The 21519-nt window shown below is 36.2% G+C and overlaps 2 protein-coding genes across 7 annotated transcripts in view; both read right to left on the bottom strand.

Annotated features, from left to right (window-relative positions):
* etv1 (ETS variant transcription factor 1) overlaps positions 1–11493 on the bottom strand; it is an 18954-nt gene extending 7461 nt beyond the window's left edge. For 2 of the 6 annotated variants that reach the window (XM_039663456.2, XM_039663457.2), the window contains exons 1-6: positions 11361–11493; positions 10955–11038; positions 9890–9977; positions 9611–9658; positions 4913–4966; positions 1022–1151 (exon numbers count right to left, since the gene is read on the bottom strand). In XM_039663456.2, the coding sequence (XP_039519390.1) occupies positions 1022–1151; positions 4913–4966; positions 9611–9658; positions 9890–9977; positions 10955–11014 (380 nt within the window). In that variant the 5' untranslated portion in view covers positions 11015–11038; positions 11361–11493. Of the gene's footprint in view, positions 1–1021; positions 1152–4912; positions 4967–8893; positions 9494–9610; positions 9659–9889; positions 9978–10954; positions 11039–11360 lie in introns of those variants that run through there. The other 4 variants (XM_039663464.2, XM_039663473.2, XM_039663481.2 and 1 more) reach the window with 3 other exon arrangements.
* A 2718-nt stretch (positions 11494–14211) lies between these two features.
* dgkb (diacylglycerol kinase, beta) overlaps positions 14212–21519 on the bottom strand; it is a 53972-nt gene continuing 46664 nt past the window's right edge. The window contains 5 exon segments of the mRNA XM_089120799.1: positions 14212–16847; positions 19299–19337; positions 19340–19364; positions 20382–20403; positions 20406–20477. Of these exon segments, the coding sequence (XP_088976925.1) occupies positions 16743–16847; positions 19299–19337; positions 19340–19364; positions 20382–20403; positions 20406–20477 (263 nt within the window). The 3' untranslated portion in view covers positions 14212–16742.

Raw genomic sequence — 21519 nt, 5'->3', positions numbered from 1 at the left:
CCATTCAGAAACATTAAAAAGGCAAGGAATGAACAGCCTTCTGTGGGGCTTGACAATCTCCAAAGCTCCTCTGAAGAACATCATTATCACAGAGGTTGTTGGTTCAGCTTGAGTGCCATTTGCCATATGAGGGCAGGTTTGCTCCTCCAGCGAAATAAAACATCAGAGTGAAATGTCATAAATTTAAAATCAAATCAATAGGAAGATGACTGTAACCAAGCAACCGTGTTTGCCGTAGACGCTTGTCCAAGTGGAAAAGCCATTTATTGCACTTAATGCACCGTAGCGTAATTTCTTGTTTTTCTTTGTGTGTGTGTTTTTCCCCCTTTCCAATTTCAGGTGGATCTCATTCAAGTCATTTCGAACAGCACCTGCTGTACAGTTGCCTCGGAGTAAATAACTAAAGGAAAACTATCATTATTGTGCATTTTTACCCATAAATCTTTATGACTATTCTTGGCTCAGGCTGAAAAGTCAATGCCAAGACCCCATCTGCTTCAGAGATGCTCAGTCAAATGAACGCCTGTGCTTTTTATTCAGTCTTTAGTCACATATAAAAGGTGAAATACACACCCACCTTAACACCTTTGTGTCTGAAATTTGCATTCAGAAATTTTTTTTTTTCACAAAACATCTGTAATTAGGAAAATAGCACACCCTAAATTGATAAGAAATAATGGATAAAAATAGTTTGTTAAACGGTATCATATGAATTGCAAATGTATGCAGGCCCATTTATCACTAAAAACTCTCACACCAGCTGCTGAGGCTAAATTTGCTAACTAAAATATGGGATGTTAGTGTTTATCCCGACAGCTGGAAGTATAAAGTTTAGAGTTATGCAAAAACACTTATGGTTTCTCACAAATTTCTCTCAGACGTTGCAGTCTAGCACGTCTGGTCTTATTACTGCCAGTATTTTGATACAATGTGTAACAATTTCCCGTCATATACCAGATTTGATTATTTTAAAGACGAACAGGGTGTGTGTGTGTGTGTGTGTGTGTGTGCACTGATGTACCTGATGTTATACAGGCACTTCTCCCCATAGTGGAGTCTGAAGGGCCTGTCCTGACTGCAGGCTGAGCCCAGATCAGTACACGGACTGTGGGGCTCTCTCTTTATCCTCAACTGCAGCCCGTGGAACGCCACTGAGAAAGACAGAAATGCACAGATGTTTAAACACAGCATTAACAGTGAACATTTTCCAATAAGAATTACTCAGAGGACGCAGAACGCATAGCATCAGGTGACCTTACAACGTACATCTACCTTCTGTATACAATCAACAACAACAACAAAATCACTAGATTTCTGTTTGTGTTTGCATGCGTAAAAGATGGTGATTTCAGCAACGGTTTCTTGCACTAGACATCTAAAACAAATGCTTCCATGAACAAGGACAAATTTGTAATAAAATACTTTTTGAATACAAATCTGCCTCCAATTCAGTGACCATATTCAATAAAAAAATAACATTAAAGGAACATTTCAGTAAGTATAATGAGTTATAAAGTATAAAGTTTGGAGTTGAATAGTGTTAGTAATGGATTTTAACATTTTTGCTTACTTCTAATGGCAATCTGAATCAAAATAATACTTTGAATCTGCATGAAAAAGTGGGGGAAATCATAAATAAGAAGAACTATATTATTTGATAAGATTTGTGTAACAAATAAAATGGGTAAGAATAAGTTAAGAATTGAATATCGGTAATGCTTTACAACAAGGTTTTTATTTGTCAACACTAACTAACTACATTAATTAACATGGACCTCAGCATTTACTAAAACATTTTTAAGATCCAAATTGTATCTAAGGCACTGCACTGTAAACAATTATATTATCAATAAGTTATAACAACAAGTTTTTACATTGCCTTAACTCATAAAAATAAGTTAGATTTCCGGCTTTTCATAAATTATATATATTTTTAGATTACAATTATATCACACATTTTTTAAGTCAGTTTAATTCAATTTAAGTTGAAAATTACTTAAACATCCAAGTTGATTGTACTTAAAAAATTAAGGCAGCAACTTTTGTTTACATTGCGTGAACTAACGTGACCGTTTTTTCGATAACTAATATTATCAAAGGTTAATAAACGCTGTAAAAATATGTTCATGTTAATGTACAGTTTTAACTAATGTTAGCAAATGATACCTTATTGTAAAGAGTTAGCAAAATATCAATGTCTTAAGTCAAAAACCATAGTTTTAATTTATTTGGCAGTCTTCTGAAATTTTAAATGGTCTTGTTAAGATGTGTCCTTGTTCATGATAGTGGATTCTAAAATAGCACTACAGATGAATAATTTATACTTGAGAAGACTTCTTGACGGACCATATTAAGAAGCACGTAGACAGACGAAGAAGAAAAAATGGCATAATTGATTTAACGCAAAGGAATACGAGTAATCGAATCAATACAAAATCTGTTAGCATCACAGGACGGCATACATGCAGGATGCCATTCCAGGATTTCAACAATTACACATGCATTGATTGTTGTTAATGGACAGCATTTTCAAGAAGTCGTTTATGACATTTACTGCCATTTTTTTTTTGCATCCTTGCAATTTATGAGATGCATTTAAAACCCCTTCAGTATGTCAAATGTCAACTGAAGTGGGCAACACTGCCTCAAAAAAATGAAAAGACAGCTTTGACACAAATAAAGAGCATTTGGCGTGGTATAGCAAAACATTCATTTCTCATACCTTAGCCTATGCAAAATATCCTGAAATTATTTCCATATTTATGACGTTAACTAAACATTCATGTTCCATTCTGCAAAAGTTTTTTTTTTTTTTTCCCATAAAGCTGCGCTCTAAAAGATTTGACTTTCATAAATGAATAGCCTGATGGGATTCAATGCTAAATTTAGCAGAACACACGTCAGGAGAACGTCTTTTCCTCACAAAAGTCCATTCATTACACTACCAAACATCATTTTCACTGTACCCTGTTACATAAAAAAGCATTTTGGTAAAAAAACAAAAACTAAAAAACAACAACAAGTGTTTCTAAGTTTCATACTGACTTTTTCTGTGCTGATGGTCGTGTGTTTTCTCACCCTTTTCTCTTTCTCACTCTCAGCTCTTCGCTGACTGTTACTCGCTGATAATAGATTCAGTCACACCTTCTTCTTAAACACTCTGGGCTTGAATTACGATGGCCTTTACAAAAGGGCAAATAACTCAAATATAATCACTGTTTGATCACACTTACACAGCCACAAATCACTAGTTAGAGTAAAAAAAAAAAAAAATGATCTTTTTTTTTTAAGTAACAACAGCCTTTTTCTTAACAATTCCAGATGCATTTAAATTAAAAGTAATGCATTTTCTATATATATATATATATATATATATATATATATAAAAATATATACACAATACTATTCCAAAATTTGGGGTCAGTTCAATTTTTTAATGTTTTTTTTTTAAAAAAAGAAATTTTAATTTTTTAAAAAATTTTCTTTTAATTTTTTTGATCAACAATGCAGTAAAACGGTAATACTGTGAAATATTGATGAATTTTATATAACGGTTTTCTATTTGAATATATTTTAAAATGTCATGTATTCCTATGATGTCAAAGCTGTATTTTCAGCATCATTACTCCAGTCTTCAGGTCACATGATCCTACAGAAATCCTTCTATTATGCGGATGTGATGCTCAAGAAACATTTCTTCTTATTATCAATGTTGAAAACAGTTTGTGCTGTTTTTTTTTTCAGTTCAAAACAACTTATTCGAAATAGTAACATTAAAAAGTGTTTACTGTTACTTTTGGTCAATGTAATGCATCCTTGCTGGTTAAATATTTCTTTAAAAAATAAAATAAAAATTTTTACTGACCCCAAACTATATATATATATATTTAAGAAATGAAATCATGCAAATAATTTGACAAAGAATCACTTCACCAGGCCACTCTACTGCACAGCAGTTTTAGAGGTGTGTTTTTCTTCCTGTGTAATCCCTGTATGTCCAATTTTGTGTTTTGTGGGAATGGACCCCATGAAACGGAAGTGATCCACTGGCATTGCCGACTCAGACCCATATGGGAGGGCCAGGATGCCCGTTCACGAGCCCAACCGCCATGCCCTCGCTCTACCTCCATCTGCCCGTCCCTCCTCTCCTCCACACCCTGCCGACTACGCCAACTAACACCCTGCGCTTTACACAGTCTTGCTCAAATATACATTTTGGAACGGAATAATCGTCGCAGAAGATTATTTAATTATTAAAATACAGCAAAAAATGAGTTTTATAAATATAGAAAATAAGGTCACGCAATAAAGGCTTCCTTTTGTGACATTTAACTGCACTTTTGTCAAGGTCTAGCTCAGACTGAGGAAGGAATACAGGACAATAGGCCATTATCAGCAAACACTAGTATATTTTATTTGCCTAATGAGCTTGAGTTCTCTAGAAAGACAAAGCCCCCCTTCTTCTCCCTTACATCCTCTGTAGCAGAGTCTGTTTTTGGCTCCTCTTTAAGACATAAGCTGGACTCGCTCCCCACTGTGCCTCATTCAGTCCATGCCACTTCCGACACTGGCACCGGCTCTGCCACGACCACTGCGTGCCAACTTTACTTCCTATGCCCATTTAAAGGCCTATTGCTTCTGGCTGCACTCGCTGAGAAGGTACACAACCTAGAGAACACACGCCGTTCGTGCGCTCTCTCTCTCTCTCTGTTTATTCACAGAAACAACAGCGGCGAACGGCAACATGTCGTAAACAAGGGACAAAACGAGCTAACGTAACAATAAAATTGCACGCAAATTTGAGAATCGTATTTTAGTCAGGCCTTTTGATAAACCCTCAAGACATAATATAAACGCGGGTATTCTTTTATACATTTAAGTGCAATAGCAAAAGAAAAAAGGTCACACTTACAGTTTTCACTCTGAAAGTCAGGAACAAACTGCTCATCATTGTCAGGAACTTGAGCTGGGAGGAAAAAGAAGAGAGAAAAGGGTAAATAAACAGATCTGATCATATTTGGTCGAGCTAACACAATCTGTCCACTAATAATCGCTCAAACGAGTAATTTCCTCTAATAATCCTCCGTAATTGAAACACTAATGATTTGAAATTCTCAGACCAACCCATGAAGACATTTATTGGTCGAAAACAGAGAAAACATATCCTCTAATTATGTCGGTAATTTAATTTCAACGACAAAGCAGGCGTGTGAAACGCATCCTAATTCTGTCTCTGCCGTTCGCAGCAGAATTCACTCATATATGTGTATCAGACCAGGCAAGCAAATAAAACACCTTGCCTTGTGCTTTGCGACTACACCGTGTCTTCATAAGGATAGCCATGCAGTGAGAAAACACCTATTGTTCACACTGTCTAATTGGGACACATCCCCGCTGGTGAAAGCACCTGTACCTGCCGTGACGGCTCCCGTCCAAACAGAGCACGTTCCCTTACTTTCCCCTCTCTCATATAATGCTAAAATAATGAAGCCTGCATACAGAGCTCAATTAAGCACATTCATGTTTATATCAGATGCGTTAGAAAGACCTGTTGTTTATTGCTTGTTAAACTCGACACAAAGGCGCACGGCGGCAGAGGAGTGTGCGAGACCTCGCTGCACGGGGCTATTAGCACGTTTATTCCTCTGCGCTAAAATTGGATTTTCATTTTCACAACAACAGTAACAAGTCGTAACATGCACAAATCAACATTTGCTTTGTGTAAGGCAACAAGTCTTGCTTTTTTTGGACCTTTTAGAGTGTTTCCTCATGTCTGTATAAAACGCAATGCATTCACATCTAATGAGAAAGTGTTGAATATTATAAATGAGACTGGGGCTAGTTGTCAAAAGGCTTATTTTTAAGTCTAAACTCTAATTCAATGAAGGTAGATTTTAACTGGAAAGTTGATACAAAATATTGGTTTTCATGTCAGGTAGGGGAAAGTTGTCACATGTTTTAAATGTTATAAATTAAAAATTAAATTAAATTAAATGACATATTTTCTAGCCTTTCTAGCCTAATTATTATTTTTTTTCTTCACATTTTACATTTTTGCGTTTTATCGTTTGAAGTATTTCCCCCCAAAATGCTTAAAGGCAAGTTCCTAAAACATCCAAGTTGATTGTACGTAAATGTCAATCATTTCAACTTAAAATGATTTTACAAATGAATTGATTTTTTTTAAGTGCTTAACTTATTTTGATGAGTTAAAGCAATGTAAAAACATATGTTCAAGTTATTGATCCTATAATTTTGCACAGTGTAATCTTAATAAACAATAATGGTTAACACAGAATTGTATGGTCTCTTATAACTCAATCCACAAACTATAAAACACATACAGCCAAGACTATACGAAGAGTTCAGATGCAAAAGCCTCTAAATACCATTTGAAATTTTCTTCTTTAATGATGATTTTTATCAAACTTGTATATTTAAGTTCAGTAATTTCACTTAAATGGCAATGATAATTACCTATTAATTGTTATTTAAGTAAAATTACTGAACTTAAATATACAAGTTTGATAAAAAATCATCATTAAAGAAGAAAATTTCAAATGGCATTTAGAGGCTTTTGCATCTGAACTCTTCATACAGTTCTTCTCAATAAGGGCCGATATATCTTTATAGTTCTTGCCAGTGTTTTGGGTATTTGGAAATGCGAGTCGAGTTCAACCGCAGAAGACGTTTTTACTGGTTAAACTCAACGAGAGTTATCACCGCCATCTCTCTCACTGGTACTGATGTAAACACAACCAAAAAGATATTAAACAATCCCTTAGATAAGACACAGAGTGCATTAAGAGTCAGAAAAGTAGCCAGAGAAAAGGTGAGCGACAGAGAAAGACTGAGATACAGCCAGTATTCTCAGCAGGGTGAATGAGTCAACCTGTGAATGGGACAGCTGATCCCAGCGCCACTCCTGAGGCTAGCTAAGGTGTTGGAGCATGTCCATCAGTTAAAGAAAAAAAAAAAAAAGAAGAGAAGAGACGAAAAGAGACAAACGGCAGCACCAGGCCACATAAAGACACACGCAAAGACTCATAATCACTTCTCACTGCGAAAGATGAAAGTCACACTTTACACAAAAAACTCGCACTAGTACAACTAAGACGCTAAATCCCAATATGAGTGAGTCTTTCTGAAGTTTTAGACGTAATAAGTGACTGTCACCTGTCTCTGGCCAAAATGACACATGCATGTCAAATGACGAGCCATCAGCTCTTTAGTCTCCGCTGCCGGAAATACTGTCTGTCCCTCATACGTCTTCCTCTTCTTTCCAATTACCTGAGCTAATAAATCTCCGAAATTAAACCGCTAGGTCTTCGTTTGGGTTCTAATGGACAGGAAGTCATATATTAAATCTATCTGCGATTTATCTTGAATCTTTGGGCGCTGCGGCTGATGGATGTAAGACAGGTTGAATTGTACTCCTCACTGTAATATCTACTGCTGCGACTTTCACTTTTTTTCCCCCTGCCGGATACACTAAAATATTTAAGTCATGTCTTATTCTTTTAGAGGCCCTGGGGTGGATTTGCCATAATCAAACTCAGGGACAAGGACAGTAAAAGTCTGAAAATCTGTTTCTAAAGCGTACTTTTAATTTTAAAATCCACGATTATACTGCTAGCATTTTTAAATATATTAAAGAAAGCGCTCTATTAAAAATTGAGATTCTCTTTCCTTATGCAAATAAGGGGGGTAAATCCTATTTACATCAGATCACTTCCTCATATTATAGATCAATGTGACCAATACACACAATAACGTCCTATAGTGCAGCTGTACATCATATTTCAGTGAAGCAAATTCAGTCACACTAGCTAGACTTACTGCGATCACTAACAGAAAACAGACACACACACACACACACACTCATCTTCCTGTCCAAAGTGCACGCAAATGCATTCCATAGGCTGAAAGGTAGTCTTGATTTTACAAATGCAAAGCGCTGGAATCGGTTTCACAAACTGCTTTTGCATGATATTTAGCTGTCCAACTTCTTTGTTTTTTTTCCTTCCCAATTTGCAACCAAATTGTTTTGTTTTTTTTGTTTGGTTTTTTTTTTTACAATAAACAGACAAAAGGTGATGCCTACTATGATTTGACTTATATTTTCAACTTCAACCATATTTTCGACAAAGTTATCACAGTATAATCGAATATGAATATTTTTATTTTATTTTAGAAAAACTAAAAAAGTTATTTTAACTAGAGACAACATTAATTTGTACATGCATAAATGTAGCTTTCCTAAATGTTTTTAACATTTTAGAAATCTTGAAAATCCAGCAAAATTGCTTACTGTTTTGCAGTCTGAGATTAAGCTTAGAGAACCAAAAAAAATACTTTATTATATTATATTTGCTAAATTTTGAAGCAACAAATACACAGTTTAGAGTAAAACTTCACACACCAAAAAAAGTCTTAACGGTAACACTTTACAATAAGGTCTCATTTATTAACTTTAGTTAATGCATTGACTAAAACGAACTAAAGATATTAACATATTTTTACAGCATTGTTAATGTTAGTTAATAAAAAAAATCACGTTCATGTTAGTTCACAGTGCACAAACTAATGACAATACAAAACTTTCAATCTTAAAAATGTATAAGTAAATGATTGGTTGAGATAACACTAACTAAGATTACTCAAAGTATTGTTCATTATTAGTTCATCTTAACTGAAGTAGTCAAACAAATGTATACTTTTTGTAAAGTGTTACCGTCTTGACATTTTCAAGACAAGAAAATCCTTTAACATCAAAATTGCGCGTTTGCCATTTAGATTTTTTAAATAACATTATTGGATTTTTTTGAAATAATCACATCAAAATATTTCCAAACACATCTACAATCAACCAAACAGGGAACCATTTACTAACCTAAAGGTCGGTGCTGCAAGCAAGATGGGAAGAAGACACTCGCGCTTAATTCCTGAAGCATCACGTTTGTGTTAAACCACAACCAGCATGTCTTGCCATGAGAAAAAAAAAATTGCCAAAAGAAACCAATAAAAAAGTTAGGGGGCGAAAAAAACTGAAGCGGTAAAAGCTGAAGCGCAGGAAGCGATCTACCGTCAATCCATTTCTTTAACAAAAAGAGTTTAAAAAACAAAGGAAAAGAACTTAAAACACTATATGAGAAGTATCAGACACGAAAGAGAGGTATAAGAAAAAGAAAACGAGTGAGGGAGAGAAGGAGTGCGCGCGTGTTGGAGAGAGAGAGAGAGAAAGAGAGAGAGAGAGAGGCGGTAGGGTTGGTGGCTCGTCTCCCTCAGCTCCTGCCAAAAGCGGACGAGAGGAGAAGAGAGTGAGCGAGACTGCAAGTTCTTCTGGTAATTTGTGATGACACTCAAAGTAGAACCTCCTCGGTCTCCCCCTTAGACTCCTGCTCTTCTCAAGCACTAATGTATGCATGACACACCAAGTGCCTTCGCTACAGATGCATTAATTGGACTGCAGATTAGGTCTGTAACTTGAGGCATATTTGCACCCCTCCTCCGCCAAATCTCCCCCTCACGCTCTCTCCTCTTCTTCGGCTTCGAAACAAAAGCTGAGCAACCTTCAGTGAGAGACTGAAGTAAATAGACCAGAGCTTACCTTCGGCGAGCCAGGTCTCCTGAAGTTGACTGAGATCTTGAAACAGCTCTAAAACAAAGACGGCAGAGTTTGAGACGGTGAAACAACAGGTACAAAGCTTTAATTATGAGTTTTGACACTCGATTCCTGTCTCAAAGCCCTCTGAAGACCGAGGCGAGCGCTGCTGATTGAGATTTTAAAGCCCTGAGTGCAGGTGGCAACGAGCGATATTGCATTTTGCAAGATGTTAAGAAGGCGTGAAATGAACATTGTCTTTTTCACCCACACCTGAGTGCTTACCCTCGGTGTCCAACGCCAGGGCAGAGTTAATGAATTTTCTTTTCCTGTCCTTCGCTGGTCTCGTGTTGGACGTCTTTCCCCGAGGATTCTAAGCAGAAAGCAACAGATCAATTGTCTCAATTTGAAGAGGGAGTGTGTTGAGCTCGCTTTTGAAACAACACACAACTTCAGCTTCATTCATTATGCGTACTTCATACATGAAGGATTCTTCAGTTAGTGGGACTTTTGACCTGTTGAAATCTTTAAAAACAGTTTTATCATGTTGGCCTCGATCAAACCTCAAGCGTAGTTTTGATTTTGATGGGGATGACAATTTTAAGTTTTTATTGAGTTGGATAAGTCTAGGACTTACTAACCCAACAAGTTAGATACTGACCCACTTGCTTTCTGGCAGACATATGCTTCTCTGTCACTTCTCCTCACAACATAACCAAATATTTTACCTTTTTAATAATTAAATTATTTTGTAAAATGCCTGCTGTGACTAAAAGTACACTATAAAAAAATATAAAAATATGTGATCAATAAGTTATGACATGAGTTATGTTTTAAGTCAGTGTAATGTAATTTAAGTTGCAATGACTTAAACATCCAATTTGATTGTACTTAAAAATTTAAGGCAGAAACTTTTTTCAGTGTAGAGTACATTGTTTTTTTGTTTTGTTTTTAAAATGAAATCTCTACATACCAGATTAACTGAAAATAGCCTATAATTTTCTTTAAAAAAAAAGAAAAAAAGTGCCCAATAGATTTCCCCAGAATTTAACACATTTTAAATGTTTTAGAAGAAATTAAAAGCCCAACAACAATATACAGAAATTCTGCCACGAAAGTCATTTGATACAATAATATTTACAACTAGCCTATTATAATCTTAAATTTTAAACTATCAGTGATTGTTAATATCTTCAGAATCAATCTAGAGGACAAAAGTTCCCCTAAACTGAAGAATCACGCACATATGTCATATTTCTGTAAAGACATGTCCAAACGCAGATTCTTGTCATTCAATCAGTTCAATTACTGATATATATATATTTACCATCATGGAAATCACTAATTTACCTTCATCAGACTTACATGAGTCTTTATGAAAGGCACTTGTTGGTCGTAAAGTCCGTCCATTCTTCAGCGCGCGGTCCGATCACCCTTTAAAGTAGAAGAGTGACTTTCAGAGATTTGTTGGAACATGAACTGCTGCATTCAGCAGCTCCATTCATAACCATAGCTTTCATTTGACTGACTACATGCTGGCTATTATGAAACAGACATTAAACGCAGCATATCCGAGACACTTTATTGATAAAGTTGCTAGTGTCCTCCTGAGGTAAATATGATGCGGTGCTGCGTGCGTAATGCAGCGAGCCGATCCTCCGAAAGGGACTGGACTTTAAGAAACCACTTTTTTCGGTTTCTAGTTACGTTTTACTGCAACGTCGACGGCGATGGAGAACTTAAAGCTTGCACTCACCCCTGTAAATGCACCGCATGCATTCATGGATGGACGTGTCGCCGGACTGTATGAGAAGCGCGCTCTCGTGTCTCTCCTCCGCGTCCGCGCTGAAGTAAACGCGCGCTCGCTGCTTCAGGGGCCTCCCTTCAGAAACAGCCGGCGCCCCGCTTCCCATTGGCTGTCACTGTCCTCCGCTGGATCAGATTTACACGCGTCAATCAAGAGCCTATTTCACCGTTCCTTCATTAAAATATGCAAAACTGATATTGCAATTATAAGGTGTTTATTTTTGAGAAGCACATCACATCATTATAATCTCTCTTGTGGCTAGATTTTTTGGAAATCCCATGCATGTACAATGCTTATGAACGAGCTCACAGTTTTTGACAAGCTAAAAAAAAAAAACTTTCCAAGACTGAAATAAACACGAATATGCTTAGATTGGCCATGGTATTCAAATCATTTTGTTATTCGTAAAGCTCTCTTTTTGATAATTTAATGCAGTGGTTCTCAACCAGGGGACCGTGGCCCCCTAGAGGGCCTTCGCACAATTTTTTCAAACATATAATGTAAATGTAAAACAGTTATTTTAAATCATAATATTTCACAATATTACTGTTTTTACTTTGCTTTGGGTCAAATAAATGCAGTCTTGATGAGCAGAAGGAACCTCACTGTAAAAAAAATCTGTTCAATTTACGGTAAAATACAGAAATTTACCATATAAAATACAGTAGCAACACTTTACGGTAGCAAGGTTTTACAGACTTAACTTACAATTTACAGAAATAAACCATATTTTATTATCTGATAATGTTAAATTACCGACATATTGATGTATTAATATCTATTTTGTACTATTGTAATAAACTGACAACCAACAATCACAGCAGTGATGATAGTCACATGATATATCGAAGTTCATCACATGCAGCTCTTCCACAAGAAACTTAATATTAATATATAGAAGCTGCACAGTGTCATTCAAACACTATACACCATCATGTTAACATGTTGAAATTTTAAAAAATGCAATACGCATTAATTTAATAACATCAAATGTAACATAAAACCCTAAAGCACATAACTGATTAGAAAAATACTAAGCAAATGAAACAAGTTATTTCAACAAAAATACATGAAATGCAAAGTGTCACGCAGGGAATTGTGGCAATGTCAATTTATGTTTTTTTCACTGTAAATTATACAATGAGTTGTTCATTTTCACTTTCAAAAACTGTAAATGTAATGGTATTTTACAGTAAAATTACATGGAATTTACCATTAGATCTATCACAGTTATTTACCGTTTATATAAGGAAAGGTTCAATTAACAATTTTTCACTGTAGCATCTTTTACCGTTAAAATTAAAATAAGTTTTTATACGTACCAATTCTAAACTTTGAATGGCAGCGTATAATGTTACAAAGCTTTCTATGTCAGATAAATGCTGTTCTGAAACTGTGTGGTTTATATGCCGGGGTCAAGTGATGAGATTTCCCCCCCATAACACCTATGGTTATAGATGTGCTTTCACACTTTATCTGACCTTTGAGATCAAGTTCATTATATCCATGCATGCAGCATATTTAACACATAATAAAAGTGTCGGTCCAGTGGTTCCTTGCGTCACAGTTCTTGTCACATGATTAAGAAACACCAAACATGTCACTTTTGCAGGATCAGGTGAACACACCAACAGAGGGACTTCCATTATGGGGAACTGATGGAAACCTTAACTGACATCTTAAGTCATTCATGGCGCAATGTATTATCCCGTGAGCTTGACGAAATGCAGGACAGGTACAGAATCAGATGTTCATGTGACAGGTTAACATTAAAAGGTTACAACCATAGGGATCTATTTGTTGTCAGGTCAAGAGGTGAGGGGTTGTGGCAAGCTGACAGGTTCAAAGGGTGAAAGTGGGTGTTTGTTAGAGTTACAAATGGACAAATAAGCACAGCAATCTAACATAATGTATTTTTTACTGACAAAAATAATGAAAGATGTTGCTTTCACTGGTTTTACAAACTTTTGAAATGGGGCTCAAAGGTTCAAAATGTCAAAAATGGTCGATTTTACCAGATTTTGTTTGTTAAAAATGTTTTTATAGATTTCAACAGGTAAAAAGTCCCACTAACTGAACCGTCAATATTAATAAACCATTCAAAAAGGTTTTATTGTTCTTCCCACATTACAATGTGTATTTGTCTGCACATTACTGATTATGTTAGTATCGTATAAATGTTATAACAGGCCATGCTCTCTATCCACCATATCCAAAGTAAATATAAAGTCTATAAATTATGACATCTATCATACATCATATCTCGATCCAATATGCAGTTTATTGCACAAAGCACTTATTATGAGCTGCAGGCCCAAAGAGTTAAGTGAAACTAAACCAGGCAGAAACTTCTTGAATTTAGTGATGTGTAATAGTGTCTCACATCACTGCATGTTGCTATCTTGCAAGAAAAGGAAAGGTGCAGTCGCACATTTGCTTTAGCTCTGGCAGCAGTGCATCACAACACATGAATATTCATGAGCAAAGCACCTTGTGACCATGACAACCATGTCTTGTAAAGACAAAATAAAACAAAATACAGTCTTCCAATCTGACTCTTGATCATAAAGCAAACAGCTTTGGCTTAAAATGAAACACGGAGGTATTCACAATAAAAAAGCCTTCAACACTGCTTGTCAATTACTGACTCCGGATGAGGATTGTTTAACAGAAACCCAAAGCCACCATCAAGTCTAAACCACATGTGTTCATGCTTCTGGAAATGATTTCCTTATAGTGACTTGAATGTGTTTAGTGTTTGGCACTACACTAAACAAATAAACTTTCAGTAACCAGACAGTTTCTGGTCTCATTGACTTCCATAGTAGGAAAAAAAAAGTATATACTATGGAAGTCAGTGAGACCAGAAACAAAGTCTGGTTACTGAAATTCTTCTAAACATCAGAAAATCGGCTGAATGGATTCGAAAGCAGTATAACCAAACTGTTTAACTCTGGGGGAGTTGTGAAATGAGCCTATTTCCAAAAAAAGTGGAGTATCCCTTTAAGTTACATGATTTTTGAAGGAAAAAATGTTTTTTTTTAAAATGCTGGGGCAGACATCACCAATTCACATTTAAATTTGGTCCAATTCTTTTCCATAGAAAAAACACAGGCTTTAATCTTGATTTGTAATATAATATAATATAATATAATATGCGAACACCTGAAAACATTGTTCAGATGATGTTTTTCAAGATCATCCCAAGCCTCTGGTACCAATTCCAAAACATCATTTTAGAGCTAGTAATGGAGGCTTGAGCCACTGATAGCAGACTAATGCAGATGCCAGTTAGAGAGAGAGTGTACGTGTGAGAGATTAAACGTGTGTAAATTACCCGAGTCTGTGCGTCTCTCAGCAGTGTTCGGCAGCAGCCCCTCTACTACTATAAGTGAAACTGTAAGTTCACCCAGCGCCATTATCAACGGACTAGTAAAAAATGTCAAGTGAACTTAAAATGTTTAATTTCACTTAAATGACAATTAATAGGTAATATTCATTGCCATTTAAGTGAAATTACTAAACTTAAATATACAAGCTTGATCAAAATGATCATTTTAGAAGAAAATTTCAAATGGCACTTAGAGGCTTTTGCATCTGAACTCTTCATATAATGAAGCGTAATTTTGTGCCAAAAAATTGTGTGGTTTTTTTACCCTATTGTCTACTATATTTATTTGCTTGGCTTGGTCATTTGCTATTTGTAAGCTGTAAGGACCTTTGAAATGGCTGAAATTATTTGGCGGAATGATATAGAACTGTAATGCGGTCAAGACCTGCTTGCAACTATTTTAGCCGTGTGTTTCCCTGAAAATGATTGCACACTTTAGAACGTTCGTCAACCGTACCTGGCATCCGACAGCATATAGAAAATTTACAACTAGACTAACACTACTTACATGTTTTAAGTTAAAACAGTATTTTGTTTTTCTTTTGGCCATCACATTAGCACCAAGTAATCCAGAACTACTGACACTTTCTAATGGCGCTTTTCCACTACACAGTACCAGCTCGACTCGACTTATCTCAGCTTTGTTTGGTTTTCCACTGTGTAAAAGTTGTACCTGTACCTGCTTTCGGGTACTTTTTCTTCCATCACCTCTGGCGAGGTTCTGAGTGAGCTAAGGCAAGCTGAGCCGATACTAAAATGTGACGTGAAAACAATGCCGACTGCTGATTGGTCAGAGAGAATCGTTACCATTCACTGCGTCATCATTAGACACACCAGATGGAGTATAACCCTGCCATTTTTAAATAGTTTGGCCAGAGGTACTGTAGCTACTAAACTCACTACTATTATTATGGCAACTCGGAAGAATACACAACGAGGAGGTGCAGACTTTCCTTTGTTGGGTTGCCAATGAGAGGATCCAGTGAGAGCTTGATGGGGCAACGAGGAATGAAAGGCATCGTTATGACGACCAGGTACTATTTGTGCCAGTACAGTCTGCAATGGAAAACGGAGTGAAAAGCGAGCCAAGGCGAAGCGAGTCGAGCTGGTACTGGTAATGGAAAAGCGGCATAAATAACATACCCAAAATAAAAATGGCTCCTGCTGATGAGTCCGTCTGACTCCACACTTTAGACTCCAAAAGACTTAACATACTTGCTTCTGCAGGGCCTATTAAGCGCCGTTCACATTACACGCGACTTTGTCGCTGCAGGTCGCCAGTGGCTGCGCTGGAGGGCGTTCCCACTTCTGGTTGCCTAGTAATGTTTGTGAGTGACATTCACGGATGTTACTCTATGTTAGACAACAAATACTGTACGTTTTACTGCCGCTACAAACAAATATTTTGGAAGGAAAAGTGTAATTATAAATGGAATCAATACATAAAATGCATAATATTATTAAGATGAACGAGAAACAGTGAGTGCTCTTTGCCATTGTGGCTATTTAACTGCAGCAAACGGGCAAATACCGGTCTATCTGGGTTCCCGAAACCATTCAGTCATGGAGTCAGTACAGTGAATCCCACTGTATGTACACTGAGATATATCATAAATTATAGGACAGTTTCTGACTGCTAAAATGAGCTTCTCGTTCAACTTGCCTCGGTCAGACTCAGCACTGAAGAGTGACGCGCTCCACTGACTTCACTCCTATTGGTTGTCGCTCCCGAAAGTCGCTCTGTATTTGCATAAAGTTAAACATTTCTCAACTTTGTTGCCAGACACGCCCCATCCAGTCGCCAACGGTCGCGACCGGAAGTCGCCCGCTCACCATTGAAAATGAATGGTATCTTGTCGCTTGGTCGCGTGTAGTGTGAATTTTGCATAATGCCGGGTACACCTATAGGGTGCAGTGTTGATCACAGGTGGTGTCGACCGTCAGTCTTTGCTCTCTCTGCGGTCGCGTCGAAAGACGGAGAAGCAGCCAGAGCTTTGTGAAGGGCCCATCAGCATACGCGCCTGATTCTCATGCACAATTTTAATCTGTGAGAACAAATATAATGCAAAATGTTTTGCTTAAATTGTTTGGCTTGTGTGATATAGATTAATAAAGACAACCAGATGAGGAAGATATGACATAGTTAAATGCAAAATACACAAATATAGGCACACTACTTGCCCAAGACTCTCCAAGACACAACTGATGTCGGAAAACAGGCGGTGAACTAATGGACTAGAATGTGAAGTGTGAGTTTCATTAAAATCTTATTTATTAACTCTGTCCCTGTCACATTTAATTGGGAGCTGAATTCTCAATTCTCCATTTATGTGTCAATTATAATTCCACATCAAAGGTGATGGTAAATATCAAGCTCTTCTCTTTGAGTTCACCCATGTGCTTTGTTCATGAAAGTATTTCGACACAGTAATGGCAATAAGAAGGTAAATGGTACTGAACACCTCAATAAGAAAACCTTTGGAACATTTAAGTTTAATTAAGACGCAGAGTCAACATGACATTTTTTAACGTATGGGGTGAAATAGAGAGTGTTCATTTATAATGCAAATTTATTGGAACCATGCCCTTTTTAGTGTCTCTCTTGAACAATTTAGAAACACAAGATACGATTAGGTGCCATCAGGTGAGGATCGTAGCTAAGTTTTATGAATAAAATACTTGATCCTCTAAAGAATAAAATTATTCTCTATTCAAAAATAATGCCATACAAAATAAGGAGAAAAAAAAAGCTTTCAGTAAAGTTTTCATTCAGAAGTAGTCTTTGGAGTATTTATATTTTTATGGAAAAATATATACCATTTATATTTTATTACACATAAAAATAGAATATACTGTACACTCACCTGAAGGATTATTAGGAACACCATACTAATACTGTGTTGAGCCCCTTTCACCTCCAGAACTGCCTTAATTTTACGTGGCATTGATTTAACAAGGTGCTGAAAGCATTCTTTAGAAATGTTGGTCCATATTGATAGGTTAACATCTTGCAGTTGATGGAGATTTGTGGGATGCACATCCAGGACATGAAGCTCCCGTTCCACCACATCCCAAAGATGATCTATTGGGTTGAGATCTGGTGATTGTGAGGCCATTTTAGTACAGTAAACTCATTGTCATGTTCAAGAAACCAATCTGAAATGATTCAAGCTTTGTGACATGGTGCATTATCCTGCTGGATGTAGCCATCAGAGGATGGGTACATGGTGGCCATAAAGGGATGGACATGGTCAGAAACAATGCTCAGGTAGGCCGTGGCATTTAAACGATGCCCAATTAGCACTAAGGGGCCTAAAATGTGCCAAGAAAACATCCCCCACACCATTACACCACCACCACCAGCCTGCACAGTGGTAACAAGGCATGATGGATCCATGTTCTCATTGTGTTTACGCCAAATTTTGACTCTACCATCTGAATGTTTCAACAGAAATCGAGACTCATCAGACCAGGCAACATTTTTCCAGTCTTCAACTGTCCAGTTTTGGTGAGCTCTTGCAAATTGTAGCCTCTTTTTCCTATTTGTAGTGGAGATGAGTGGTACCCGGTGGGGTCTTCTGCTGTTGTAGCCCATCCGCCTCAAGGTTATGCGTGTTGTGTCTTCACAAATGCTTTGCTGCATACCTCGGTTGTAACGAATGGTTATTTCAGTCAAAGTTGCTCATACAGTATATATATTTTTTTTTTCATAAAAATATAAATATTCAAAAAACTTCTTTCTGAGACATGAGTGGTTTTTTTTTCCACCTTATTTTGTATTGCATTATTTTGCAATAGAGAATAATTTTAGTCTTTATATAATAATATTTTTTCCCACTGATTGCCACTGGTTAACAAACAATCCCTCACAAGCAAATACAAACACAATGCAGCGCCACCTAAAAATGGATTAGCATAATCACTTTTGCTGAGGATAAGTTGGAACACCTGAATATCGACTGTAGCGTCTCAAAAGCATTCCTTGCGTTTACTGACACTAATTAAGCATCAATGAACCCATAGGTTGCCATGGAGATCACCTGCTAGTATAACAGTTATGTTGCTGTCTACCTTTAGCTGGAGTTTTAATCTACAGGTACAAGTGCTCCTTCCAATTAATTGTGTTGTCATGCTTTTTGGATTCCAGGCATCGACAAAATGAAGTATATGTAAATGAACACTGCACTTCAGAAAAGATGCTTTCAGAGAAGGGAAACTTTAATTAAAGGCAAACAAAGCTTTGAATCTTGCAAATGAGGTTGTTTTTTTTAGGGGCTGGAGCATATTTTCCGCTTTCTTGTAAGATGCTGCTGTGGTTTTTACACAAACTATCAGGGAAATCTAAGACTGACCAACTCAAGCCAGTTTAGGAAGAATGGAAGAAAAAAGCTCAGACAAAAAAAAAAAAATATGCACACTATTAAAAATAGATATTTGAACATTTAAGCTTAAACAGGTACATGTAAGCATATAATAAATATAATTTAATTAAATACAGTGCATGGGCTTTGCAGTCATGGCTCTCCATCTACTGTACTTGCAAAGGGAGGGGTTTACTGGTTCTGGTATATTGCATTTTATTTGTTCATTTTTGTTTGTTTTACAGTACATCTATAAACATCATTAAATTAGGTTACCTTTTTGAACCATATTAAATATTTCCTTCCTTCACTACTTGTCCTTCAGAGTGTGTATGAAATTAAGTTTGAATGTAGACAAAGTACTGCACAAATATCTCAAGTGGTCTCATGAAACAATACACTACCATTTAGAGTCGGTAAGATTTTTAAATGTATTTCAAAGAAGTCTCTTCTGCTCACCAAGGCTGCATTTATTTGATCAAAAAGACACTAGTAATAATTTAATTTTATTACAATTTAAAATGTCACATGATCCTTCAGCAATCATTCCAATATGATGATTTTATGCTCAAGAAACATTTCTTATTTTTATCAATGTTGAAAACAGTTCTTCTTAATATTTTTGGAGAAACCATGATGCATTAAGGTTTATATCGGTTAAAGCATTAGCCACGTTACTAGATGACATGAAATAATGGCATGCTTTAATTATAATAATATGATACATTAGTATATGAAGAGTTCAGATGCAAAAGCCTCTAAATGCCATTTGAAATTTTCTTCTTTAATGATGATTTTTATCAAGCTTGTATATTTAAGTTCAGTAATTTCACTTAAATGGCAATGATAATTACCTATTAATTGTTATTTAAGTGACATTACTGAACTTAAATATACAAGTTTGATAAAAATCATCATTAAAGAAGAAAATTTCAAATGGCATTTAGAGGCTTTTGCATCTGAACTCTTCATATATACTGTACATACTAATTATTTTGCAATTTTTATGCATGCAACATTTATGATCTTTTAAATAAATGCAGTTTTTTCCTATTTTCTATAGTTTCTATTCCACTTATCAAGTTGCTCAAATCTAACCCTTCACATTTTAAAATTCAGTATATTAGGACTACTTGCACACAACAGCACATTGTTGTTAAACTAATGTAGTAATCGGGATTGATTTGTAAAGACTATATGAAATGTACTGTAACGCACCTGATAATGATGGAGGAACATGGGCCAGACGTCTGCCAGAGCTCTTCAGACCCGTGTAGATCTGCCCCACCACCTCCAACAGCTGGTCAGAGGGGTCTGCCATAGAGGAAGAGAGAAACAGTTAGCTGATGAGTAGCAAAAGTCCATTCAATTATGAAGTTACACACGAGTAGACCAACAATTTAGGAACTTCTGTTCCTCACAGTCTTGTTTTCTTTCACAACAAATGTAATACAATTTCTTTATAAATCTTACAATGACTTATCTCTCCAAATAATGCATCTTGATTCATGGATGTATCAGGACATACCATAAACAAAAAATAATAATTTATTAATATAGTGAATATTGTTGTGTCCTATATGATAAATGGCTTGTTTTTAATAAAAACATCTGTTAACGTCCCCCTGTAGTCAATAATTGTATCACTTTAAACTAATCTTTGATGACATGACATATTTAAAAGTTTTTTTTTTCTGCGCATTTTTATTTTTATGGCTTAAAATAGCTTGAATATAACTCTACACCCTTGGTTCATTTAGTATATGCGTAATCGTGAATATGCCAATTAGCCCCGCCTCCAATCACTCACACCAGCTCAGAGATTCACTCTGCCAACTTACTGAGGTACACACAATGGTATCGCTCTTTACAATGTCGGACAATGTAATTAATGTGATTAGCCCTTTGCTTGACAGCTAATAATGTGTTGCTAATGTTACACAAACCATGGTCCCATTCGCCATCTCAGATTCAGGCGTAGTAAAAATAATCAGAAACGCTTTGAACAACTCAGAACGTCAATGGAGAAAGGCATATAGTTGATCATAACAACGTGATATACATCATACACCCGCTATATTGCTAAATCTACCCGATTTTTCATATCAACAAAAAAATATACCGGGATAACCTGGCTTCTCTTAAGACTCCCCTGCTAGTCCACTGTTAATGATATGCTAAGGTTGACGTGATTGGTTACAAGGTAGTTTGTGATGTCAGAAACACCAAAGAAAATACTCAGCAATGGTGTTGACAAATGAATTTGCACATGTCTTAAAGCACATAAAAAACAACAACACATAAACAACATAAAAAAAAACTGATTTTTACCACAGGGCGACATTCAATGATTAAG

The sequence above is a fragment of the Pimephales promelas genome, chromosome 16 (genome assembly GCF_988280905.1).
Source record: "Pimephales promelas chromosome 16, fPimPro1.hap1.1, whole genome shotgun sequence".
Lineage (NCBI taxonomy): Eukaryota > Metazoa > Chordata > Actinopteri > Cypriniformes > Leuciscidae > Pimephales > Pimephales promelas.
This window is presented reverse-complemented; position numbering and strand designations above follow the sequence as displayed.